Raw genomic sequence first — 25,523 nt, forward strand, 5'->3', positions numbered from 1 at the left:
CAGCAGGGGCTGTAGCTGCCATGTGCTTAGGCCTGCTTCTGTTTGTCATGTGTTGCATGCTATCTACATTTGCTCTAGAGTTTGTTGAAACCATACTCTTATCACTTGCCAGCACACTTGTATGCCTTTCTGTAACTTCATGGATTTGACAAATCTCTATAGCTTTGCTCAGTGTTAAAATCACTGTCACGAAGCAAGATCTTTCTCACTGCAGCACTGTTAATACCACACACAAGCCTGTCCTTTACCAACTCATCTTTTAAGTCAACAAATCGACATGTTTTAGCTTTTTTTCTCAGGTCAGTTATATAAGCTGCACATGTTTCCCCTGTTTTCTGATCACTTGTGTAAAACAAATGCCTCCTTAATGTAATATTTGTCTGGGGGTTACACGTCTCTCTGAATTTGCACTTCAAACACTTCCCTTGTTTGAGCCTGTACAACAATATGACAGTTTCATCTTCTCCTTCATATACTGCTGGTGCACACACAAATTAACACTCTTTCTATGACCCAGATAGGTTTAGCAAAATGAATGCCCTGGTACATGCATCTTTATCTGAATAAGCTGCCTGTATAAAAATGTCATACTCTTGCTCAAATATTCTCCAATTCTCTGCAATATTCTGATCAAATACAAGTGGTGAGGGCTTTCCAAATCCATCTGCCATATTAACACATATCAGTGAAGAGTTTTGCAAATATGCACGAACATACACACTTATGCCAGAAGTTTATGCCAGTACTTGTAACTATGCCCAATATCACAACAAGTCTCTGAATAAATGAACTTTGCAAAATAAGTCTCTCAGGCACTGTAACACTCTTGAAATCACAGTACTGTAAGAAATAACCCCTTATCCATGTAAGAAACATTTCAAATAACTGCGCTGTGAGAATGAACTTGGCAGGAGCTCAGAGTATGAAACATTTCAAGATAATTGCACTTTGTGAATAAACAATACACAGCACACTGAAATTTCCCCCAAATGGCAGTACTTCACTAAGTAACTTTTTACGGTGCAAGACACACTCTGTAATGGCGGCGCTTTGTGAATAAATACAAAACTTTTTGAAATTACTGTACTTTGACTGTACATCATGAAATAGCTGCACTTTGCACACTAACAGACTCTTAGGAATAAATGCACAGTAATAAGCACACACTTTGAGATACTTGCCCTGAATACAATACAAAGTGATAGTTATGCCAAACACAACACTTTGCCCAAAAAACATGCAGTCACCTTACTTTATTTGCACTTACTGTGCCCTTTTTACCCTTATTATATCCGTTTTGCTTGTTTAATTTCTTTTCATGCCCATTGTACCTTTCTTGTGCCTGTTTTACTCTAAACATGCCTGTTTTGCTTTAAACATACTCATTTTGCAATTCTGAGGTAATTTCTGACCCTTTTCTGAGCTTTTCTGACAATCTTTTTATCAAATAACTTAATCTTAAACATTTTTCTTAATCAATAAACCTTTTCTGCCTTTCGCTTGCATAATAATGCGGTTACTGCACTTGTAATCCTCCGTTTCATCGTTTTTATAAAATAAACTCTGTGCACTTTTTTATTACCTTTTGTGTTTTTCTAGCTCCTTTTCATGCTTGTTTCTCTTAGTTTACCTTCACTGTTATCTCTCCACCTCGTGGCGCTTAATATCAGTCTCTGGCATCCCTCTTGTGACTCTATGTCGCTCGTCTATTCAGGACACAATAGACGAGACTTCATGGGTTCTGTTCAAGCAGCTTTGTTATGTACAAACACATCAGGATTGAGGCTTAATACTTTAATTTAGGCAAACATAAACAAACTAGCTATTACATTCATACATGTTCACTCTCTGGCTGCACTCTCAAAATGGCACTGAGTATAGCACTTGCTCGCTCTTTCTATATGCACGTTCAAGCCTTGAAATACTTCTTAAAGACACAGCACACACACTCTGTTCTACAGTATTTTCTTCTTTACTTTTACAGTGATTACATAAATTTCTTTTAAAGCCTTTACTTCAGATTTTATAGCACAAACACTGATGGCCATTTGCTTAAAAAAGTTTCATGCTGAAAACAGGCTTAGCATGAGCAACAGTAAACATCTTTTCCCTCGAACCTTACATTCATTGAAAGTTCATATGGCCAGTGGTAGATTATGTGCACATTTATATCCACAGATACATCAAACCCAGCACTTATAGATACATTGTTGACTGCATCCTTCTCAGATGTCTGTGTCAAAAAACTAGTAATAATGACTAAAGTCACATTTCAAATTTGTTTCACACAAACACACAGTAGCCATCATCATCATCATCATCATCATCATCATCTATAGGCTGTTCCCGTTAGGGGTCGCCACAGCATATCTTCTGTTTCCATTTCTTCTTGTCCTCTGCATCTTGCTCTTTCACACCAACCACCTGCATGTCCTCTCTCACCACATCCATAAACCTTATCTTAGGCCTTCCTCTTTTCCTGTTACCTGGCAGCTTCATCCTTAGCATCTTTTTCCCAATATACCCAGCATCCCTCCTCAGCACATGTCCAAACCAATGCAATTTCACCTCTCTTGCTTTGTCTCCAAACTGTCCAACCTGAGCTGACCCTCTAATATACTGATTCTTAATCCTGTCCATCCTAGTCACACCCAGTGCAAATCTTAACATCTTTAACTCTGCCACATCCAGCTCTGACTCCTGCCTTTTTGTCATTGCCACCATCTCCAACCCATATAACATAGCTGGTCTCACTACCCTCATATAGACCTTCTCTTTCACTCTTACTTGTACCCGTCTGTCACAAATCACTCCTGACACTCTTCTCCACCCATTCCACCCTGCCTGTATTCTCTTCTTCACCTCTCTTCCACACTCACTATTACTCTGAACTGTTGATCCCAAGTACTTAAACTCATCCACCTTTATCAACTCTACTCCCTGCATCCTCACCATTCCTCTACCCTCCCTCACATTTACACACATATATTCTGTTTTAGGCCTGCTGACCTTCATTCTTCTCCTCTCTAAAGCATATCTCCACCTCTCCAGGGTCTCCTCAACCTGGTCCCTACTCTCACTACATATCACAATGTCATCTGCAAACATCATAGTCCACGGGGCCTCCTGTCTGATCTCACCTGTCAACCTGTCCATCACCACTGCAAATAAGAAAGGGTTCAGAGCTGATCCTTGATGTAATCCCACCTCCACCTTAAATGTATCTGTCACTCCCACCGCAGTCCTCACCAATGTCACACTACCCTCGTACATATCATGTACCACTGTTACATACTTCTCTGCCACTCCTGACTTCCTCATACAATACCACAACTCCTCTCTAGGCACCCTGTCATCTGCTTTCTCTAAGTCCACAAAGACACAATTTAACTACTTCTGACCTTCTCTGTATTTCTCCAACAACACTCTCAGAGCAAATATTGCATCTGTAGTGCTCTTTCCTGGCATGAAACCATACTGCTGATCACTAATCATCACTTCCCTTCTTAACCTAGCTTCCACTATTCTTTCCCATAACTTCAAGCTGTGACTGATCAGATATATCCCTCTGTAGTTACTGCAGCACTGCACATCACCCTTATTCTTAAAGATAGATGCCAAAACACTTTTTCTACACTCCTCAGGCATCCTCTGACTTTCCAAAATTTCATTAAACAATCTGGTTAAAAAGACCACTGCCATTTCACCTAAGCACCTCTATGCTTCCACTGGTATGTCATCTGGGCCAACAGCCTTTCCATTCTTCATCCTCTTCATAGCTGTCCTTACTTCCTCCCTGCTAATCTGCTTCACTTCCTGATTCACTATCCCCACATCATCCATCCTTCTTTCTCTCTCATTCTCTTCATTTATCAGCCCTTCAAAGTACTCTTTCCATCTACTCAACACACTCTCCTCACTTGTGAGTATGTTTCCCTCACTATCCTTTATCACCCTTACCTGCTGTACATCTTTCCCAGCTCTACCCTTCTGTCTAGCCAATTGGTACAGGTCCTTTTCTCCCTCTTTAGTGTCCAATCTCTCAAACAACTCTCCATATGCCTTATCCTTAGCCTTCGCCACCTCTCTCTTTGCCATGCGTCTCATCACCTTATACTCATGTCTACTTTCTTCATCTCTTTGACAATCCCACTTCTTCTTTGCCAGCCTCTTCCTCTCTGTACTCTCCTGTACTTCCTCATTCCACCACCAGGTCTCCTTGTCCTCCTTCCTCTGTCCAGATGTCACACCAAGCACCTTTCTAGCAGTCTCCCTTACTAGCTCTGCTGTAGTTACCCAGCTATTCGGTAACACTTCACTGCCTCCCAGTGCCTGTCTTAACTCTTCCCTGAACTCCTCCTCACAATCACCTTTTTTTAACTTCCACCATTTAATCCTTGGCACTGCTTTCACACTCCTCCTCCTCTTCTTGATCACCAATGTCATCCTACAGACCACCAGCCAAATTATTCAAAATTAATTTGCACACACACATGCACACTAGTCCTGCAAAGTCAGATTAAAGACCATTTAAAATTGCCAGATGATAAGAGCATAAAGTACTTTAGTCTACTGAGAGCAGTTACAGCCACTTTGTTGACTGTATACACCCCTTATTGATATGAAAAAATAAATTGTAGGTACTTAATGAGTAGCTTTGAATGAACTACATGAAACTGTATAAAGATCACAAGCATCATACCATAGGACCCAATTATGTAAAGCACAGTTTGAATAGAAGTGTATGTATGAGAACAAAAGAAGTACAACCACCTGATAACATAAGCTGTCAATATGCACAAGCTCTGCCAAAGTAAACGTTATCCGAATAATTCCACATTAAACAGAACTATTACTAATGCAATGGTTACTGCTTGCAAATAGTTTTATATTTCACTACTTCATCTACAAATGAAGTGCCTGCTGCACTTGAAGAATAAATTGTGTAGTTTGCATTAAGATAATGTAGTGATATTGCTATAACATTTCCTGATCTAGATCAGCTGTGCAATAGGGAATGGCTGTCAAACAATGATAACAGTTTCATAGTTGCTAGGCATGTAGTCTTGGAGGCCATTAAGGAGCCTAGCCCAAATCCGTAATTGCTTCAAAGTACTATCTCGTTAAGTGACTTGCTCAGTGTCACACAGGAGGTTAAAGAAGATGGAAATATTCAGACTTTACACCCTTGCCACCAGAAGTAGCTCATTAACAAGCCAGAGCTTTGGTCCTCTGCACTAACTGCCAGAGTAACAGTTTTTATCTAAATGCAATAATCCTTTGCATTCTGATATTGTAGTGAACATTGTATCATGATAACATGTAACGATGACTAATAATGGATGCTAAAGATCAGACGTCTCTGATCATCACTCCAAATAATGCAGGTTAAATGACATAAATATAAAGAAGGTACTGCAAAAATATATATATTACTAAAATGCAACATGTCTACTTTATATATCACTGTCCAGGCCTGTGAATTAATTCATTCTTTGGCTCAATGAATAAAGCAAAACAGTTAAAAACCATATAAAAGATGCAGCAGTTTGTGTTCAGCAACCTATAAGTCATACAAAAATTAGAAATGTTATTGCATGCAACAGACTATATGGGGGAAGGGGCATGCATACTTGCTACATCTAATTTTTTACCTCCCTATGTCTTTTCTGTCATCTCTCAGTACAGCTCTGACAGACTTGAATGGCTTATGATGCCATACTATAGAAGCATACACCTTCAGAGTCAACAGAGCTAGATCACGCACAAACAAGGCCCCATGCAGGGCAATGAATCAGGCCCCAACCAATATCCCAATATTTGGATAACTCTCCTGTTTTCCAGAAACACTATTCAAACCTGTTAGTGTACATAGTATGTTCTTGTTTACTTTTTCAGTTATCACAGATATTTGGATTTCATTTAAAAAATTTATTTCAAATTTTACAGAAAAAATTCTGACAACAATTTTCTAAACAAAATAAAACACTCATATTGAAAACAGACTTAGCATGAGAAATAGTGAATGACTCTCCCACTGAAACTCACATTTACTGAAACTGCATATGACAAGTTATTAAACAAAAAGAGATGTACTGAGTCATTTTCAAATAGCATATAGTGAAAAGCTGATTAGTGTCTATTTGAGGTTGCAGGAATTCAAAAGATTACCATACTATGCATTTGCTAACACTCTAGGATAGCCCACTCTACACAAGTAGTTTTGTCACCTGTTGCTGCTGCTAAAACCAGACAGGGGCCACACCCCTAACACCACTCCTAACCCCACCCATCCCCACCCCTTTTCCTGTCTCACTGCTCACATCCATACCCATTTTGTGACGTAATTTGTTATGTCAGGGGGAGACAGGATGGCTTATTTTTCCCTGATTGCATTGCATTAGTGATGCTTTTCTTGTAAAAAAATGCAGTTCAGAGTCTTAATTTTAACAGTCACTGGTATTCTGTTTGTTTTGTTAAACAGAATACTGGAGTTTGTACAGTATTTTCTGGACAAGTGGACAACTGTACTGTTTTCTGGGTAGTTTGGAAAAAATTTGGATAGGTGGCAAGGCTATACGCAAGTGTCCCTTTATAGTTGCAGCATAGGAGAACTATCTGATGAAGTAACTTGGCTGAGTCATATAAAAGACAAATGAAGTCTTAGGGAATCAAACTATGTACTTAGAGGAAGAAGCTTTTTAACATCTCAGCTTTACTTATCTGCAGTCAGTTGTAGCCCAATACTGTATTGTACACCTGTGTGCCTGCAAAAAAAAAAAAAAAAAAAAAACAAGCTAACTAAAATTGTATTCATAGCTAAAATATTAACATTAAACTCAGACTTCATGCTGTCATATTTATTCACAGCTAAATAATAAACACACTGTCGACATTCAACAGAAAAAAAAAGGAAACCAGGGATCATTTGCAAAGAACATGGGTCATATGGTGATGCTCCCCTTTACTACAATTGATTTCCTTCCTTTACACCATAACTATTGTGGTTCATGGGTGGTTACTGGTTACCAGGTTTGTAGTCCAGGGGGCCATTGAGGAGCCGAGTCCAAATTTCCAGTTGTCCCAAAGCACTGCCTGGTTAAGTGACTTGCTCAAGGACAGGGTATAAATATGAGGCAAAATTAAAATAAAGTTGAAGAATGTCTGGTAGTTTGGTATGGAGGATTAAGACTCTTGCTCCCATTACAAAGGTACAGGGTTTGAGTCTGTTGGTATGAGCACCTAACTAGACAGTACTCTCTAACTGGAGCATTTTACTATGTATGTATACACACACACACCTCTCTAATGGTGCCAAAACCAGAACTTGTACCTAAATATGTATCACTGCAGACCACCATTTCTCCTGTAATTATCCCTGCCTGCTTGCTGCAAGATTAAAGCTCACAGCTGCCTTCCATTTACTTTGTGGTGTGCTATATCACATTGGTTTAACAGCTCTGCCTGCCAATAAAAGAGGCTGCAGCTGTTGCATGCATGCCAAGAGGAAAATGTCAGCAAAGCAACAGTATATTCAGATGCAAGCAGGATTTTTTTAATGTTATAAATAGTCCCCAAGGCTGTGGCTGCCTAGGTCACCTAATGCTGGATCTGGCCATGCTCTATACAGAAGACACTCCTCTCCAGTTTGACTTACTAAGTTACTATCTGTTGCTCATTGTCTTTGTGGGTGTTGTAGATGTGAAAGCAATGAGGCCTTTCACTTCAATATGTTTTAGGGGCAGCCCTATAATCATATAAAGTTTTTGGGAGTTTTTGTAAGACTATGTGGATACTACTCATAAAATAACTGGATGAGTTATCCCACTCAGTCCATATTCTTTGATCTTAGGGATTCCTGTCAAATCTAAAAGTAACTGTTTAAGTTTTATAACCTATATGTCATAGCATCTGTACTTAAAACTGGAGGAGTTACTGAATTCCACGCAGTGTTAACTAAATGAAAGTAGAGATCCTGAGCACAAAAATAGGTTTAGCCTGTTTCAGCATGGTGTGTAAGGCCTTATTCTTTTTTTTTTTCAAAAAATCTTTATTACATTTACACATTCTTGAGTATTATATGAACAGTATATGTTAGCTATGTACAGGACAACAATGAAAGGTTTTTCTTCAAACTCTTGAATTTACAGATCTACATCTATGAGACTTTCAGGATAGACTGCCAGCTAGTTTTGCAAACTCACATTTATTAGTTATCATTTCTAGCATGTGACTGTTATTAACTGATCTTTTGTCTAGATGTTCTATTTGTGAACATTGTTTTATAGTATGGCAAATAATGCATTTGAATATTAGGCAAGTTTTGCAGTGGATGTATGTCTCCTGATCAAGGTATTCACCTCTATCCATATGTCTTGTTGTCCCTTGTATGTTTATTCAGTCAAATGTCTTTGAGGCACATTCATTATCCCCACTTTAACTACTTGGAAATGAATAGTTTTCAGCTTCTCCAATTGAATAGTTTGAGAATACATACGGTTATATTTACATCCAGAAAAAAAAATCTGAGCAGTTGAAACAGACATGCATACAGAGGTTTATAGTACTTGATATGCCTGAGATGTGTGCCTCTAAGAATGGTGTTAGAGCATGATGCATCCTGGGAACATAGGTCTTTACAGGCTATAGTTTCATGTGTGGTTACTAAGCTAACATCTCCAGGGAGCCTTTTTGCCTGTCCATGCTTCCTAAATGTATCTGGCAAGTTCTGATACACTAGGTTAATTTTAATGGTTATATGTAGGCTTGGACATGCCTCTGTCTACTAGAGACATACATGCCAGACTTGGAGTAATCAATTAGATTACGGAAGAACTGCTTCACACGGATGGAAAGACAAATATGTAGTTTCTGAGACACATACCTGGAACCCCACCATGTCCTATTTATGTTGCAAACAAAATTTAGGTTCCCTATATTGGAAAATTCTGATGCTGTTTGTTTTGCAGATGTGCAACAGGTCCAAAAGAATAGGATCTGAGGATGCTTTGCAGGCCAGGCATAGATTTCCTCTCAGCAATCCATAAGAGATCTAGTGCAGGGATAGAGCTTTGAGGAGATCCATGTAAGCATGTTTAGGCCATGTATTCCTTTTGTGATGAACCTGTATGAATGCTACAGTTGTTACATATGCCTGGTCAGGTACATACCATGGGGGGGGGTGCTCTCAATGACTGGTCTCATAAAGATCAAGTACAGCACTACAGTAACATTCTAGGACCTAGATACCATACCCTTGCTTATAGGTTGCACAATATAGAAAGATTTATTTGCTACGGTAGGCACACAATAGTGAAAAGCCAGGTTACTGTCGACATGTGTCACCAAATCCCTGATCAGTGGGTCTGTTCTTAGGATTGTATTATCAATGTGGTAGTTTCCAGGGGTAGCCATCTTCCCAAAGGATACTATCATGCATTTCTTGACACTGAGGTTTAGACTGTGGCTATGGCAACAGTTATTAGTGTTTGTCAGGTCTTCTAAGAATGTGTTTGTGTCACTGGGGAACTCTATGACTGTGCCTAGTTTGCAATCATTTGCAAGCTTGGTCAGTCAGAGGCTCTTGACCCTGACTTCATAGAAGTAGATGCAAAAAAGAACAGTCCTCAGCACTGATCCTTGAGGGACTTTGGTAGTGACTGGCTTCTTTGTGGAGGTAGACTCCCCATCCTAACTTTTTGAGTCCTATATGTGAGCCACCTGGTTATCCAGCATGTGTTGTAGGGGTTTATACCTACTTTTGTGAAGTTATCTACATTGCCAAAATGAGATATTGTATCAAATGCTTTGGCCAGATCAAGGTAGGCAGTATGCACTGTTTTGCTTCTGTCCATTTATTTGTTGACTTTCTCAAAGAAGTCCACTAGGTTGAGTAGGCATAATCTACCCTTGACAAAAGCAAACTGGGTTGGGTCCAGTGTCCGAAGGTTTCCTATGTCATTGTTTATAATTTCTATAACAATTCTATCCATGGCTTTCCATCTGAGACTATTTAGACTTATGGGTCTGTAGTTATCTGTTCCATAGATTGCTTGCCCTTGTGCAGAGGGATGACACTCGCAATCTTCTATTTGCTTGATAAGAAGCCTGTCTGAAGGCTGTGTTTAAATAATGGTTTTAGTTGTCCTGACAGGTCACATTTCACATTATTCAGGATATATCCCGGGATTTTACTGGGGCCAATCATTGCAGTGTTCTTGGCCTTGGAGAGTGCATTTGGGACCTGTTAACTAGTGATAGCTAGGAGAGTTATGGTTGTGGGTATTTCCTAAAAAGTGTTTGGGGGAAGGTAAAATTGGAGCTAAATTTTTTGGTCAGTAGATTTGATATATCTCCTAGATTGGTTTAGGCAAATCTATTTACAATTAGTTCAGAACACTGTTGTTTATTTCCTTTGAGGTTTTGGACATAGCTGAATAATACCTTGAGATTGTCTTTCACATGGGAAGCTATTTTGTCTCAAATTTCTCATTGCAGACTTGATCAGCCACCTAAGTTGCTTGTTTAGATTAATGAGGGAGTTTTTACCTTGCTGAGTATTGCACTTCCTAATTTTATCATGATTTTCTTTCTTTTGCTATACAACCTAATAATGCTGGGATTCCATGCTGGTAGTTTATTTTTTGAGTTTGTCCTGTTCTTATTTTGGATGGGTACAACTATCTCTTTGAAGCCCTTAACAGGTTTGTACAGGGTTTCTGTGAACAATTCCAAATAGGCAGTGGTGTTTTTAGGGTCCATGGGGGACTTGATATTTTGCCAGGGTGTCACTTAATAGTAGGAAGCTTACCTTAGCCTAAAAGTTCAAAGATGAGCTGAATTCCTGGATTTTATTTGTATTTCTTTGAGCTGGAAAAGAGGTTTGCAATGGTCAAATAACTAATTAACAATATTTCTATGCAAATAAGCTAGTTTTGCAAGTAGATATCAGTCAGAATGTTACAGGAGTGGTGATCCTATTAGGGAATAAATTGGATGCCTACAAGTCAAGAGCATTAAATGATGCTCAAGAGAGATTTGCTCAGGTAGAAAATCACCTGTTAGAAAATGTGTGTAGATGTGAAACTTTCCATGAGTGTGTTTGTGATGACATAGTTCAGGTTGAGCCAGATCACAAATTCTTTCAAATCATATTCTGAAAGTCTTTGTAAAAGACACTTAGAAATTTAGAAATTAGAAATTGTTGCTTATTAGCTGTTGCTTATTCTCTTGATGTAAGATCTGAAAGTGAACTCTAGGGCCAGCGAATGAACTACATACACCAGAATGAGTAGACCATGTTTACCACAGAGGATGAAAGGCTGCTGGAAGAAGAATTAGAGATTCACTGGGTAATTCTGCAGATAGTAGTGACAAAGGAAAAGTAGAAAAGAATCAAAATGTACTGATACGACCTATGAAATGCAGATGCTGTGGCAAACTGTTATAGTGAAAAGATGGCATAGGCATAAACCATCTGTATGGAGATACATTCAGCCTTATTTTTGCAAAGAAGAAATAAGGTGATTTAAAAGCTTAATGTTCAAAGCTGAAATATGTTAATCTCCACTATGCATGAGAGAACAAATACGTTACCTCTGAAAATGGAAAAGTACAAAAAAGGAAGGGATATATTATTTTATGGAGTAATGTTTACTCTTATAGAATAAGTAGTGCAGAGTTTTGCTATCTGCAATGCATATCATAACAACATCCAAATGATGAGATACTAACATATCAGTTATGGGATATCCCTGGAGTCAAGTGGGTACAGATTTACTAGAATTCAGAGAAGGCCTGTATCTTATCATTTGTTGTATTATTATTCCAATTGTGCTGAAATAATCAAGTTGATAGATATAATTGTAAGTGGAATTAGTGCATTTCAAGCTTATATTCTTAAACTGGATAACTGATATCAGATAGATCTGAGAATGATCAAATTCAGATTTGAGCAGGCATAGGAATTCAGACATTTAACATCCTGTGTACACTATCCTAAATAATGAACAAAGTAAGATAATTACCCAAAGCTGAAGCAAATTAAATGAGGATTGTTGACTGTCTTCTTACAATTTTGGAATATAGAACTACACCATTGTAGGGGTTCAATCTGTCACCAGTTCAGCCATTAAACAGCCGAAAGTTGAAAGATTATCTGCTTCAGGTCCATTGTTTGTGGCTGAAAAGCAATATAAAGTAAAGGAGTATTAGAATGAAATCAGAGGCAGACATACAGCTGTGATAGAAATTGTAAAAGCCTACCAAATTTATGGATTATGGGTTAGAAATTAAGTTAAAAAAAAACACTCGGAAAATTCCTCAGCCTTTAGAACTAAACGTTGACAGTAAAGCAGCAGAATTTCAAAAGCAAAACCAGTAACACTGCTAGATTAAGGTTGCTTAAACCATGACAGAAACGTATTACAGAAACAAACTTAGCAATCACCATCGCTGACTTTATTTCTGTAAAGCAGCAGAACCCAGAGTCTGTGTGGTTTGTAGGGAAGATGGCAAGCTGTAACAAAGAACTCACAGATATTTACACAAGATAAACAGGAAAATGTCAAAGACCCAGGAAGATGGGCAAACATGCAAAACTAGTTATGCTGCAAAAAATGGAGACTGTGAAATCTGTGATTGTCAAGAGTTGCAATATCAGACTCCTGTAGTCAAGTCTGTAACTGAAGCTGTTGTGAAGCAAGAATTGTCCCAAAAGCTAGCTAATGTGCAACATAAGCAGACATGTGCAATACTCAAAATATGAAAAAAACATTGAAGAAACAGAGAATTAAGGGCTCCTTCTCAGTGAAAAACAGTTCTAAGGACTGAAAAGTTTCATACTTAAAACTTTGCTTTTGTATATGCAAAAAGTACTTACTTTGATACAAGAAGCTCACAATACTATTACTATAGTATTTGGATAATTTTCAGTGTTTATTAATCCATTTGACTTTGACACAAACAATTGGTTTCAGAGATCCTCATTAGTTAATCCACAATATAACCTTTCCTTGTTTGTGATACTTCAGTTTGTTGGCATTACATGATGGTTCAAAAACCAAACCATTGTCAGTAATTAGTTGCAGAAGCACACACCATTTTCTTGTAAGGGAGTTATTTTATTGGGCTATTTGTTGTATTGATATTTGCATGCCCTAATTCCATAAAAGACTGATATCACCAAAAGGGAACATCAGCATAAACTGAGATGTTAAATCAGTAATAAGTCAAATCTGTAGAATGATATGGTCGGTCAACCTTGGTATGCAGTCAACATTTTGAGACTGAAAAAAAGAGGGGGTGTCATGCAGTCCTGTAAACATGCTAATATTAAAACTTGGACTGTATATTTCACTGAATGGATGTAGTGTAGTAGATACCAAGAAATTCGTATGTTCCATGGATTAGCTAGGAAAATGCCTAAGTTTAATAACCAATATGTTAAAACCTTTGCATAGAAAAAGCCATCATCCACTGTTGAGGTTAACTTGTTTAAAACTTGTTACTTAAGCTAGTCACTTGTAAGTAATAAAGAAACTTGGAAAAGCAAAATGGGCCAACAAACGTAAGGCTGTTTATCTGGAAGGCACAGTCAATGAATCATTAACCATTGTTTGTTACTTGTTGTGATGAATATTTCATATCAGCACTCATACTTTTGTAACTGAGAATCAACATATTGGGATCATTGTGTGACTTATTGTGGAGAGAGACAATAGCATGCAGTGTTGTATGTATATTGTGCATGACAGTAGAAATACACTGACTATTTTATAGTTAGTTCTTGTGCAGCATTTACACAGCTGTATAAGTAATGTCAGAAGGAGGTGATTTGTAAAGTATTGTATGACATCAGAATGAAGCAGACATTTGCAGGAGAAACCTAGCACAGATAGTTGCATAATGAATGGGTGTCGAACCTGAATAGGACAGTGCCAGAAGAAGGGTATCTATATAACAGTCTGATAAGGAATAACATAGACCATGAACATTGTGCGTGTTAGTGGTAACTAATCTATTAGTCCATTTCTAGTTATCTGCTCAAACAGGGTTTTACAAACTCCTTTAGAAACTCTTTTCTAAATGGCTATAGAAGGAAGATGAAAAAGCTCTGGCCAAGTTAATCAGGTCCAGAGCTATAAAGGACAGAGTCAAGTCCTGGCACATGTGCTAACTGATTTAGCAGTGCTTTAGTACACTACTTGCAGAAAAGAAGCACGTTGAATCCTCATTTTAATATCATGCCAGCTAATAATAAGGAAGATTTTTTCAAGTGAAAATATGTATGGGATGGTTTGATTACAAACAAAAAGAAAAAAGAAAAAGAAAAAAATGGGAACTTTAATGCTTTCAAGAAATAATTACATTTTGATATGAAGCATGCTAATTCATGTTTTAACATCCTGATTGAAGTGAACATAAGAAAAAAGAGATATAGAAATCTACAACAGTAAGCACTGCTGGGATTTTAATATTAACAGTTGTATATGGCCTTTCTGCACATTCTGGCATTTATTTCATAGCCAATGTCCTGATGTTTTAAGCAGGACAATGGGGGTAGCATTACAAAGGCAGAAATGGTGGAAGGCCAGATCTTGCTCTGAGCTTTCCTGTTACAAGGCCTGAGAATCAATACAACTCTATGCAAGGGAGACAGAGTGGGACAGGTGGATTGACAGTGCAATATACCAGAGAGAGGTCCGTGCTAAGGGAAAGCAGAGCTCCACAGGGGTATGTAAAAGAATCCTGTAGGGATTATTGACACCTGTTAAAGGCAACAGTACTCTAGCCCCATTTTTAGAAATTTAAGGAATGCAGTAATGGAAAATGCTTTCTTAATGGTTCACTGACTGTTACCTAGTACACTAATATGTAAAACTCTAGGTCTGTGGTTGTCCTAAGCTGATGCCGATTAAAGAAAAGGAGGGCCTTTTGCAATGACTGATAAATAAACAAGCATTCTCATCAAGAAAGGAAGATCAATTTTATTACACACCATTTATGGTCTAGTACACCTCTCTACTTGACCTCATGGAAAAAATAGTTAGACAGATTTATACTAATCCAATACCTCAAAGGCCGTCAGTGGTTTAAATGTAGTACAAAATAAGAGACAATCAATCCAGGTATCAAACTACCCAAAATATTCCAAAGGATAAAAAAAAAAATTATGCTTAAGATTACTGTAGTTATTCGTCGCTTTTTGTGAAAGTAGATTTAGTCATTTCCAGCCACTAATTTGTAATGTTTCAAGTAATGCTGATTACAAGGACCTCATGGAAAACAAATGTGTTTTTTGTACATGAAGAAGAGCATCCCTGTTTCAGGTAATTCTTTTATGTAGTGGAGTATAAGTTAAGAAGGTTGCTGAATATGCTAGTGTGGTCTAAATATTGGCTAGGGATCAAACCTACTAGAATGCTGACGTATTCTGCACTGCTTTATGTGTTCTGCATATCCTGTATGTGTGTGTTTTTCATAAAGTTGAGGCAAAGCAAATAAAGCCAAGTAGGTACATTATGACTCCATTATGTATTGATGAATCAAGATTTCAGTACACTCTGCAAATTACAAAACGATGCAGGCAGAAAAACATGGTGATGATGTATGTAATTTCCTGTTAGCTAAGATGGTCACATGGCCACCAACCTTTAAGGAAAAAAGACCTTGACTTACTTCACTTAAGGCAGTACTACAGAGACAGAGAGAGAGAGAGAGAGAGAGAGACGCTACAACAAATGAGTATATGATCTGCAAAGGAATGTTTAGTAATAATGTTCATTTTTGTGCAAATACTGCAGTTTATTCACAGCAGTCTCTCAAATGTCATGTTATACAACTTGAAGAGTAACATTTTGCTAGTAATATGAGAAGAAGATGTGCTGTATCCTTACTTCAGTCAGTTTTCTAAGTTGTGTGTAACTTTATTATTATAAACAAGAAAATAAAAAGTTGCTTAACCTGACAGAGTAGTTCTGAAAAAATTATGCAGCAGTGGTTTAATCGCATGTAAAATTGATTGCGTGGTCATAAGCACCACACGGCATATCGTCCGTCACTGATTAGTGCTTCACATTTTCTTGTCCCTTTAGGCTGAAGAAGACGTGAAGATTGATGGAGGGCCATGCTATTCAAACAGCAGGCATTGCTGAGGCAGAAACTCTTTGTGCTGGGAAGCCTTGCTGTTGGAAGTCTTCTATATTTAGTTGCCAGAGTTGGGAGTTTGGATAGGTAAGTAAAGCTCTGCATACTATGTGCTCAAAACATAAAATCCTAGTTTTTAAATTTATACAATGATGTTTTTGTCAGTAATTGTATATATCTCTGTTTGTGTGAGTGAGTGTGTCTTGTGCTGTTTATTTTGCATAGCCCATATACCACAATGTATAAAGGGCATAGACTGCATAGTCTGAGACTGAAATATACAAGTAGCTGTCAAGCACAATGACATATAAGAACTTGACATGCATATAGTCCCAGTTGTTAGTGATGTACCTTAACCATATTTTTAAAAAGGGGACATGAAAAATGATGTAGTCAGAATGTCACAAATCTTAAAATAGTTGTGCACTTTACAATTACTAGCTAAACATTTTGATTATGTTATCTACATATCATAAATCACTATATTTAGACGAGCTGCAACAGCATTTGAAGTGATACATCTTGAGGAAACTGAATTTAAGTATCACTAAAGTTCCTTTACAACAGTGGAATTTTAAGAGCAGTGAACTTTATCACATTTTCCATGGGATATACATTTTGTACTTTATATGGCTGGTTAGTATTTTATTATTTTTGTGTGCTCTGGCACTAGGATACTCTGATGTTAAACATGAGATCAGTAAAACAAAGGGATTTGCTCTAATATCAGAATACATTGCATCTGCATCTCCTGTGTGCAGTCATCCTGTACAGTGGCATTACGCTGTCCATACTTTGCTAGAGTGACGTATACAGACTCATCAGCCTCTATAAGTGCCTATTTGTATAGCTTCATTTGATGAGAGCAGAACATTATGCCAACCTGTAAACGTTTAAATGAACTGCATTCCCACAGCATCTCAGCTGCTCACGTCTCATAATATCCCAGTCATTGCTATTAAATCCATGTATACACTCATCAGCCTTGCTCAGATATTATGATCCCTCAAGCATGGGGGTCCTCTAACAAACACGCGCGCACACACACACACACACACACACACACACACACACACACACACACACACACACACACACACACACACACACACACACACACACATGCTCTTCCTGCTTAAATTTTAGGGGAGTTATAGGTAATGTAACGCCCTTATTTCCTGAAGCTATTCAATTCCTTTCACCCAGGGTAAATTTCTAAGTACACTTGCATGGTTTAGGTTTGCTGTCAGCTCTTTCCTTTTATCAGCAGCCACTGTACCTGTTTTGATAGTACCATCATGTAGCCTCATCCTTTGCTTAGGACATTGCAAATCACCTTGCTCATACCTAAGATACTTGCATACTCTGCCTGCCTAAATGCCAAGTACCCTGCCTTGGTAGGTATAATATATCCTCTTGTCCAATTAATGTAAATGCAACTTTTGATTCTATGTAACCCTAATCTACTATCTACTGTCACTGATCTGTTTACCATCTTTTAGTAGCAAGTACATGACTGGTGCTAAAGTAGTGACCTTAATATTATCTGAATATTACTCTGACAATATATTCCTCATAGCAGTGCACAAAATTCCTTACCTTCCAGAGCTCTTGAGAATATATGCTCTTCTACGTCAACTGTTATTTAACTTATTGGGGGGATTCAGAAAGATTTTCTTCACTTGAGCTAACTGGTTAATGTTAGTTAGTCAATCAACAAAATGCTAAACATCTTCAATTCAAAGATATGCTAAAGCTGCACAGAGAAACATCTCATTAGGGGTGGATTGCCATGTCTCTAAATTCACCACTGCCCTGCCGGATCTGAGAGTGCCAGTGCTCTCCATACCAGTAGCATGGCCAGCCCCCACACAAATGCACATAATCCCACACATTCTCACACATGCACATATAGACACACATATATAGTACAATGTTCCCATGCCTACCTATGGGAATGTGTCGAATCGGCAAAGTTAGTTTAGATGAACATTAAATGTTTATAGGTTCATAGCTAAGTACTAGGCTAGCTGCCCTTTTGGGACATTTTTAGCCTAGCTAGTTGTTCCTCGAAGGTGAGAATCAAACAGTTTTCATGTTTCTGCACTGTTGTGTGACCTTAGAGTTGGTATATGTAAGTCTGGGGGTGTGAGGGGGGGTTGTACCTCACATGGGAGATGCAAGGAGGCTTGCTCACTTGCAAAAAAATGCTTGTTATATGTTTGCTGAAGGTAGTTTCAGCAAAATGTTTTCAAATTTTTTACCTAAGCTTCATCTATATGATTCCTTGACCTTTCGTAGTGACCATTCATACACTCACACACACAAATCCATTCAGCATCATTCATGCCCCTACAGACATACACATCCACATCCACACACATGTGAATACACACACACACACACACACACACACACACACACACACACACACACACACACACACACTCACACATGCACACACACATGGTATACTTACTTGTGATATGACTATCTCATAGTAATGAATGGGTAAAAATCATCAAAAAACAGTGTTTACATTTTCTTCCTAGAGAAGGAAAATTACCTCCACCAAGTTGATTTGGAATCCCCACCCATTTGTGGGGGGGGGGGCACATGGCCAGTTAGCATTGCCCCCTCCCTTGGGCTGCCCTATTAGCATGTGGGTTGCCTAGCAATATCACTCACAACACTATGCCCACTGCCAGTGGAAAACCTCACTCTCACAATCATAAAGGCATACCATGATATGGAAACCTTCCATATTAAGTCTCTTGCAACATGGTAAGCCTTTCTGAATGCCAGAGATTATTCATTGTATCTTTATCAAGCTTGTATACATATTTGCAATTTTACTGTGGTGCAAAACCACTGCTGCTCATTTACTACACTAACTAATCACTTTCTCCATATCAATCAGCAAGTATTGCTTCCAAAAATGGTCAGCACTGCTCTGTGATCTTTATTTTACACATTTTGTATGTCCTGTGTAAATGGATCATTGGCATAGAAGATTTCATGCAGATATATAGTATCACCAGTTAATGAAATGATATTTATTAAATTTAACATGAACTTTCATCAGTGGCATTGATTCCAACTAAATTAAACTGAAGATGTTATGTTGTCCTACCTCAACTTCATTCTTACTGGATGGGTTCGGAGCCGATCCTTGGCTCTAACTCAGCCGAATACACTAGCTCAAAGTCTCTAACTTGGCTCATGGCAGAGTAGCTATCCCATCATACAGTGGTGCAATCTCCAGATCTCGTTTGCCACTTTATGAGTTTGGATGTTCTCTTCTTGGCCGTGGCTAAGTTTTTTGATTTTTAATAATCTTTACACATTTAGTCTTTAGATTTGCTTAGTTATTTAGTTTAGTTAGTTAGTTTAGTTGTGAGTGCTGTGACTTTCATAGCCTTAGTAGCTAATGTATCGCTGTTGCTGTGTTTCTTGTTGGCTGTTGTTTTTTTTGTTAGGCCTGTATTCTGTGTCCCGTCGCCTTTAACTGTATTGGTGTGCTTTAATTGTTGTAGTTAGTTAATTAGTTAATTAGTTATTAGTTAGCTTAGCTCATTTAAGTTAGAGAGCTAACTGCCCATTTTAGTTAGAGGGCTAGTAGTAAGAGTTCTGTGTGTGTGTCCCTTTCTGACAGCTACTAGGTCTGTTTAAATTAGAGGACCTAGTGCTTGTTTATTTAAATACCAAGTTATTTCCTTTTAGCTTTACTAGAAGTGCTGTGTGTGTTAATAATTTTTCATATTTAGACGTGTTTTTCTGTGTCATTTCTATATAGCTTTATAGTTTTATAGTTGTTTTAGGATTTCTTCATCCCTACCATGTCCAAGGAAACTAGGGAGAAGGAACATAAGCCTTCAGGCTTTAAGAAATGCCAAAAGTGCTCGCAAAAAATGTCCATTACAGAGGGACATAGTGTTTGCATTTACTGTTTAGGAGCAATCCATCTACAGGAAACCTGAACATTCTGCCACTCCATTAGTGCCCGTGTTCTACAGGAGAGGAAAAATAAACTTGTGGTCAAAGGACTCCTGAAACCACCATTTGAGGAAACTCTACAGAGTTCTTCTTCATCTTCATCCAGTAAGTCGTCGTCCTTTTGACAGAGATAATTGTCATTGATAAACCAAGTTCTTCGGCTCCAAGATCTTTGGAGCTGAAAAAAAGTGTGACTGGGAGCCAGTCCATTGAACTTCTGCCGGTCTCCCCTACTTTGAGATCTCCTAGCTTAGAGAGATCTCGTTCACCAACCCTACCCTCCAGGTCTTCTATGAGCCTGTCTGATGATGACATGGAAAGGGTGGTGCGCAGACTACTGAAGTCGCCGGCACTGGCAAAATTGTTCTCAGATCCAACCCTACAGGATTTGGAGCCCTCTAAGACTGTTACATCCACTGTTGTTCCACATCCGAGCCAAGCTGGATCTTCAGAGCTGGAGTGCCAAGTACCACTTGCTGTAGACCCATTGGTTCCAGGACCCCTTTTGCATAGTCTGGACCCAATCTCTGCTCCAACACTCTCGGTGCCATCAGTGGTGTCTGGGAGCCATAGCTCTCCAGTCGGCCCCAAGGTGGATGCACAGATCCGAGCTTCTTCGGTTCTGATTCTACCCCTCAGTGCCTTGGCTCAGTTGAGCTCAGCTCCTAGATCAGCTTCAGACCCGGTCTCCTTGGAGCCAGGGGTTTCCTCTGTTTCCTTGTAACCAGGGGTGTCCTCGGAGCCACTTGGTTCAGCTTTTGATTTGATGAGGAGTGTGCTGTCCACACCTACAGCTCTACCCAGGGATACTGGCATTCATCCCCCCAAAGCTCGGGCTACTATCTAGGCACCACACCCTCGACTGGATAGCAGAGATTCAGAGCTTCAGGATACCCCATTGCGTGAATCCCACTCTTCCAAGTCCACCCCAGAATACACTACTGAGGAGCCCCCTTGGAAGAGGACATGCAAGAGGAAGCATATAGACTCCCCTGATGAGTCTGTCACCTCAAACACTGACCTCAAGGAGTCAGAAGGGTCCCTACAGTCGTCCTCTGAAGATATCTCATTTGCAGATATCACTGAGATCCTAAAACAGAGAGGCGGCTAGAACCCCATCACCCCTTCTGATGAGGAGTCGGTGTACCTGAAGGCCTTTGGATCTCAACCTTCAGTTTCCTGGGTGTCTCTGCCTTTTGATGAGCTAATGGAGTTGGTCAGTCAAAAGGTGTGGAAGTCACCTAACATTATGGAACCAGTCCCTCGGAGGCCAAACAAGTTTTTGCCAGCCCCCACTAGAAAGGATTTTCTTACGAAGGGTGCGCCTGTAGATTCTATGGTGGTGGCAGCAGCCACCAAGAGGGAACTTTCTGAGACATCCTCATCTGTTCATCCTCCGAACAAAGATTCTCGAACGATGGACAGATACGAGAAGCATGTATTTTCGTCAGCGACTTTTACACTCAGATCGCTGAACTACCTCACACACTTTACAAGGCTACAAAGAGATCTCCTGAAGGAGCTAGGAGATACTCTACAAGGTTCGTTGGCAGCAGGGGAGACAGAGAAAGTCACCTCCCAGCTGTTCACCTTAAATTCCATTGTCAACTCCTCCATGAGACTGATATGATATGCAGTGGATGGAGTAAGTAGCATGTCTTTTCGTCAGCGACTTTTACACTCAGATCGCTGAACTACCTTACACACTTTACAAGGCTACAAAGAGATCTCCTGAAGGAGCTAGGAGATACTCTACAAGGTTCGTTGGCTGCAGGGGTGACAGAGAAAGTCACCTCCCAGCTGTTCACCTTAAATTCCATTGTCAACTCCTCCATGAGACTGATATCATATGCAGTGGATGGAGTAAGTAGGGCAGCAGGTTCAGGAGTTTCCCTGAGGAGACACTCCTGGATGTGCTTGTGTAATTTTGTGGAACCTTTTAAGTTTACCTTTACCAATGCTCCTTTTGATGGTTCCTCACTTTTTGGACCTAAAGTTAAAGACACACTCACCAGATGCCATTGGAGTATGTTTCTCAGTACCTTCAAGACCTTACCCTAAAGGTCAGAAAAGTGGGAAAATGTGGTTCAAAAGATCCTAGGGAGCTTTCCAAGATGCATGAGGTGAATCCTTCCCCAGGAGAAGAGGGGGAGACAACAATGGTAGACGTCATCCTAGAGGCAGAGGGGGTCCACAAAATCAGGGTGACTGTGATTCCTTTTGTGCATATCCCCACCAGTGCTTCTGAAAGGAGGCAGTCAGGGGACATTTATCTTTGTACCCAGAAGCCTAGCAAAATATCAGAAAAGGCAAGTGGGTACAAAGCATAATATCCAGAGGCTATCCCATTCCCTTTTGCCATCCTCTCCCACACATCAGAACAATCTCAGATGTTCCACCCAGTCTATAGGAGGAAGCAACTATAGAAATTCAAAAGTTGCTGGACAAAAGAGTCATCCAAAAAGTCCCCACAGATCAAATAGTATTTGGAACTTACCCAAGATTCTTTTTAGTGCCAAAAAGAACAGGGGACTGCAGACCCATATTGGATCTCAGCAAACTGAACGAATCTGTCAAAAAGTCCAAGTTCCGAATGGTGACACTGCAGTCAATACTTCCCTTTTTAGGGAAAGATGATTGGATGTACTCAATAGACCTCCAAGATGCATACTACCACATAAAGATGGAAAGAGCATCAAGGAATCATTTACACTTCCGGCTGGGAGCCAGTCATTATCAGTTCTGAGCTCTGCCCTTTGGTCTCACTACAGCCCCCAGAGTGTTCAGCAAATACATGGCAGTAGTAATGGCTCACTTGAGACATCTTGGATTCCAAGTGTTTACGTATCTGGACGACTGGCTCCTAACTGCCACCACCAAGCATCTAATTCAACAAGCCAGGGATGTGACATTGGAAATTTGTGTTCAGCTAGGCATAACAGTCAATTTGCAAAAATCTGCCTTGTTGCTCTGTCAACATATTACCTTCATAGGCGCAGACCAAGACACCGTTTCTATGATGGCATGTCTTCCACCCGACAGAATTTCTGCCCTCAGATAGCAAATACTCCACCTTCTTCCCAAGGATAAGGTAAAGGTAGTTCTGAAACTTCTAGGAACTATGGCTTCGACCATAACTCTAGTTCCTCTCGCAAAGATGCATATGAGAATCCTTCAGTGGCTCCTGTTTTCTCAGTAGTCACTACAAGAACTTCCTATGTCCCATCTGATCAGAATAATGGAGTCATGCAAGAGGGATCTATGGTAGTGGACACAGTTCAATCATCTATCATTTGGGAGACAATTTATTCCACAACAGCCTGTTGCTACAGTGACCACAGACACTTCCCAGATAGGGTGGGGGGGCATTATCTGGGAAGGACAGTCCAAGGCATATGGCAAGACCATGAGGCCCATTTGCACATCGATGTTCTAGAGATGAGACCCATGCTTCTGGCGTCGCAGGCACTCCATGATTCTTTTTCACTAGGGACAATTGCAATACAGTCAGACAATATGTCAGTGGTATGGTACATAAACAAACAAGGAGGAACCATATCATACCCACTTTGTCGAGAGGCCCTGATAATTTGGCAATGGGCAATATCTTCCCAATGCTTTCTAGTAGCAATGCACATCCCAGGGAAATCCAGCGTGATAGTGGACAAGCTCAGCAAGGCAATATTAATGCCCCGTGACTGGTCTATAAACCAGATCATAGCGTAAGAGATTTTCCGGAAATGGGGCCAGCCTTGCTGCGATCTTTTTGTCCCATGAATACCAAATTCAGCAGCTACTTTGCCCTAATCCCCCCTCCAGGGGAGACACCAAGAGATGCTCTTGTTCATGATTGGCCCTCGGGACTTCTTTATGCCTTTCTCCCATTTCCCCTCATACCCAAAGTCATCCAGAAAGAAAAATTATTGGGAAGCAGGATGATTCTCCTTGATCCATATTGGCCTTGTCAGATTTGGTTCCCCTTCCTCTAGCCTCATCTGCAGGAGTAGCCATGGGTTCTGGACCCAGTTCCAGACCTTCTGACCCATATGTCAGGAACACTTCATTCTTCTCTCCACACCCTCAGTTTGACAGCATGGCTTCTCCACTTCCAAACTTAGTCAGGCTTCAAGACTTCACTCCAGCACTCAGACACATTTTGATATCCTCTCATAAAGATTCTACCAGAAAATGATATGCTAGTAAAATAGAAGAGGTTCCCCTACTGGGCACAAACCAGGAACATTGACCCTTCCTCTGCTCCAGTTCACTCGATTTTAGAATTTCTTACTGAGCTATTTCAACAAGGCTCAGCTGCAGCTACAATCAGAGTCCAACTGGCGGCAATCTCAAATTTCCACATTGGTGAATTTTCTCCTAACCTGATGTCACACAGATTGTGTAAAGCATTCTTAAAAGGCACTTCTTTATTGAGCCCTCCTTTTAAAGAACTTCCTCCTTTGGATTTAAACTTTGTACTGGCTCATCTAACATTGCTGCCATTTGAGCCCTCTTCATCTTGTGACCTGAAATTTCTTTCTTGGAAGACTATACTTCTAGTAGCAGTAACATTTGCAAGAAGAGTCTCAGAGTTGCAAGCACTATCAATCAAACCACCATATTTGATTTTTCATAAGGATAGGGTATCACTAAGAACTAATCCATCATTTGTACCTAGGGTTTGTTCTCAATCCAATCTAAACCAATCTATTGAGCTTCCAGTCTTTTTTCCCAATCATAGCAACAAAGCAGAGTATAAACTCCATCAATTGGATGTGCATAGACAACTCAGATTCTATCTCCGTAGAACTAAAGATTTCAGAAAATCAGACCAATTGTTCAAGTCTTTCTCTGAACCAAAAAAGGGCATGCCAGTTTCAAAAGTCACACTTTCAAATTGACTTTCAAATTGTATCACTTTTGTATACACCTCCAATAATAGAAATTTGCCATTCAAAATTAGAGGTCACTCAACCAGAGCATTGGCAACATCCTCTGCTTTCCTGGCCAGGATGTCAATGGACAGTATTTGTGCTGCTCCTACATGGGTGAATCTGCATACATTTATTGCTCAAAGTTGATTTGGCCTCCAGGGACAGGACTTCTGTGTTCCACTGTGCTCAAAGGTGTACTCCCATGAGCTACCCAGGACAAAGGTGCTAGGGACGCTGTCCCATCCAGTAAGAATGAAGGTGAGATAGGACAACATAACATAAAGAAGTCATGTACTCACCATAATGTTCCATGTTTGTTGCCCATCTTGCCCTTCATTCTTATGACCCTCTCACCTTCCCCCAGTCAAGGACTCCTAGAGGACCTGGTGGACAATTGATTCCTCTGATAAATGAGCTCCTTTGACTCTCCTTGTTTTTCCTTGACTTGAT

General features: G+C 39.7%; 1 protein-coding gene across 1 annotated transcript in view; it reads left to right on the forward strand.

Moving 5' to 3' along the window:
• Positions 1 to 16,073: 16,073 nt before the first annotated feature.
• Positions 16,074 to 25,523, forward strand: part of HS3ST5 (heparan sulfate-glucosamine 3-sulfotransferase 5) — a 98,767-nt gene continuing 89,317 nt past the window's right edge. The window contains exon 1 of the mRNA XM_044073458.1: positions 16,074 to 16,233. Coding sequence (XP_043929393.1) covers positions 16,127 to 16,233 — 107 coding nt within the window. The 5' untranslated portion in view covers positions 16,074 to 16,126. The remainder of the gene's footprint in view (positions 16,234 to 25,523) is intronic.

This window comes from Protopterus annectens, chromosome 1.part1 (assembly GCF_019279795.1).
Source record: "Protopterus annectens isolate FY-2018-M chromosome 1.part1, PAN1.0, whole genome shotgun sequence".
Lineage (NCBI taxonomy): Eukaryota > Metazoa > Chordata > Ceratodontiformes > Protopteridae > Protopterus > Protopterus annectens.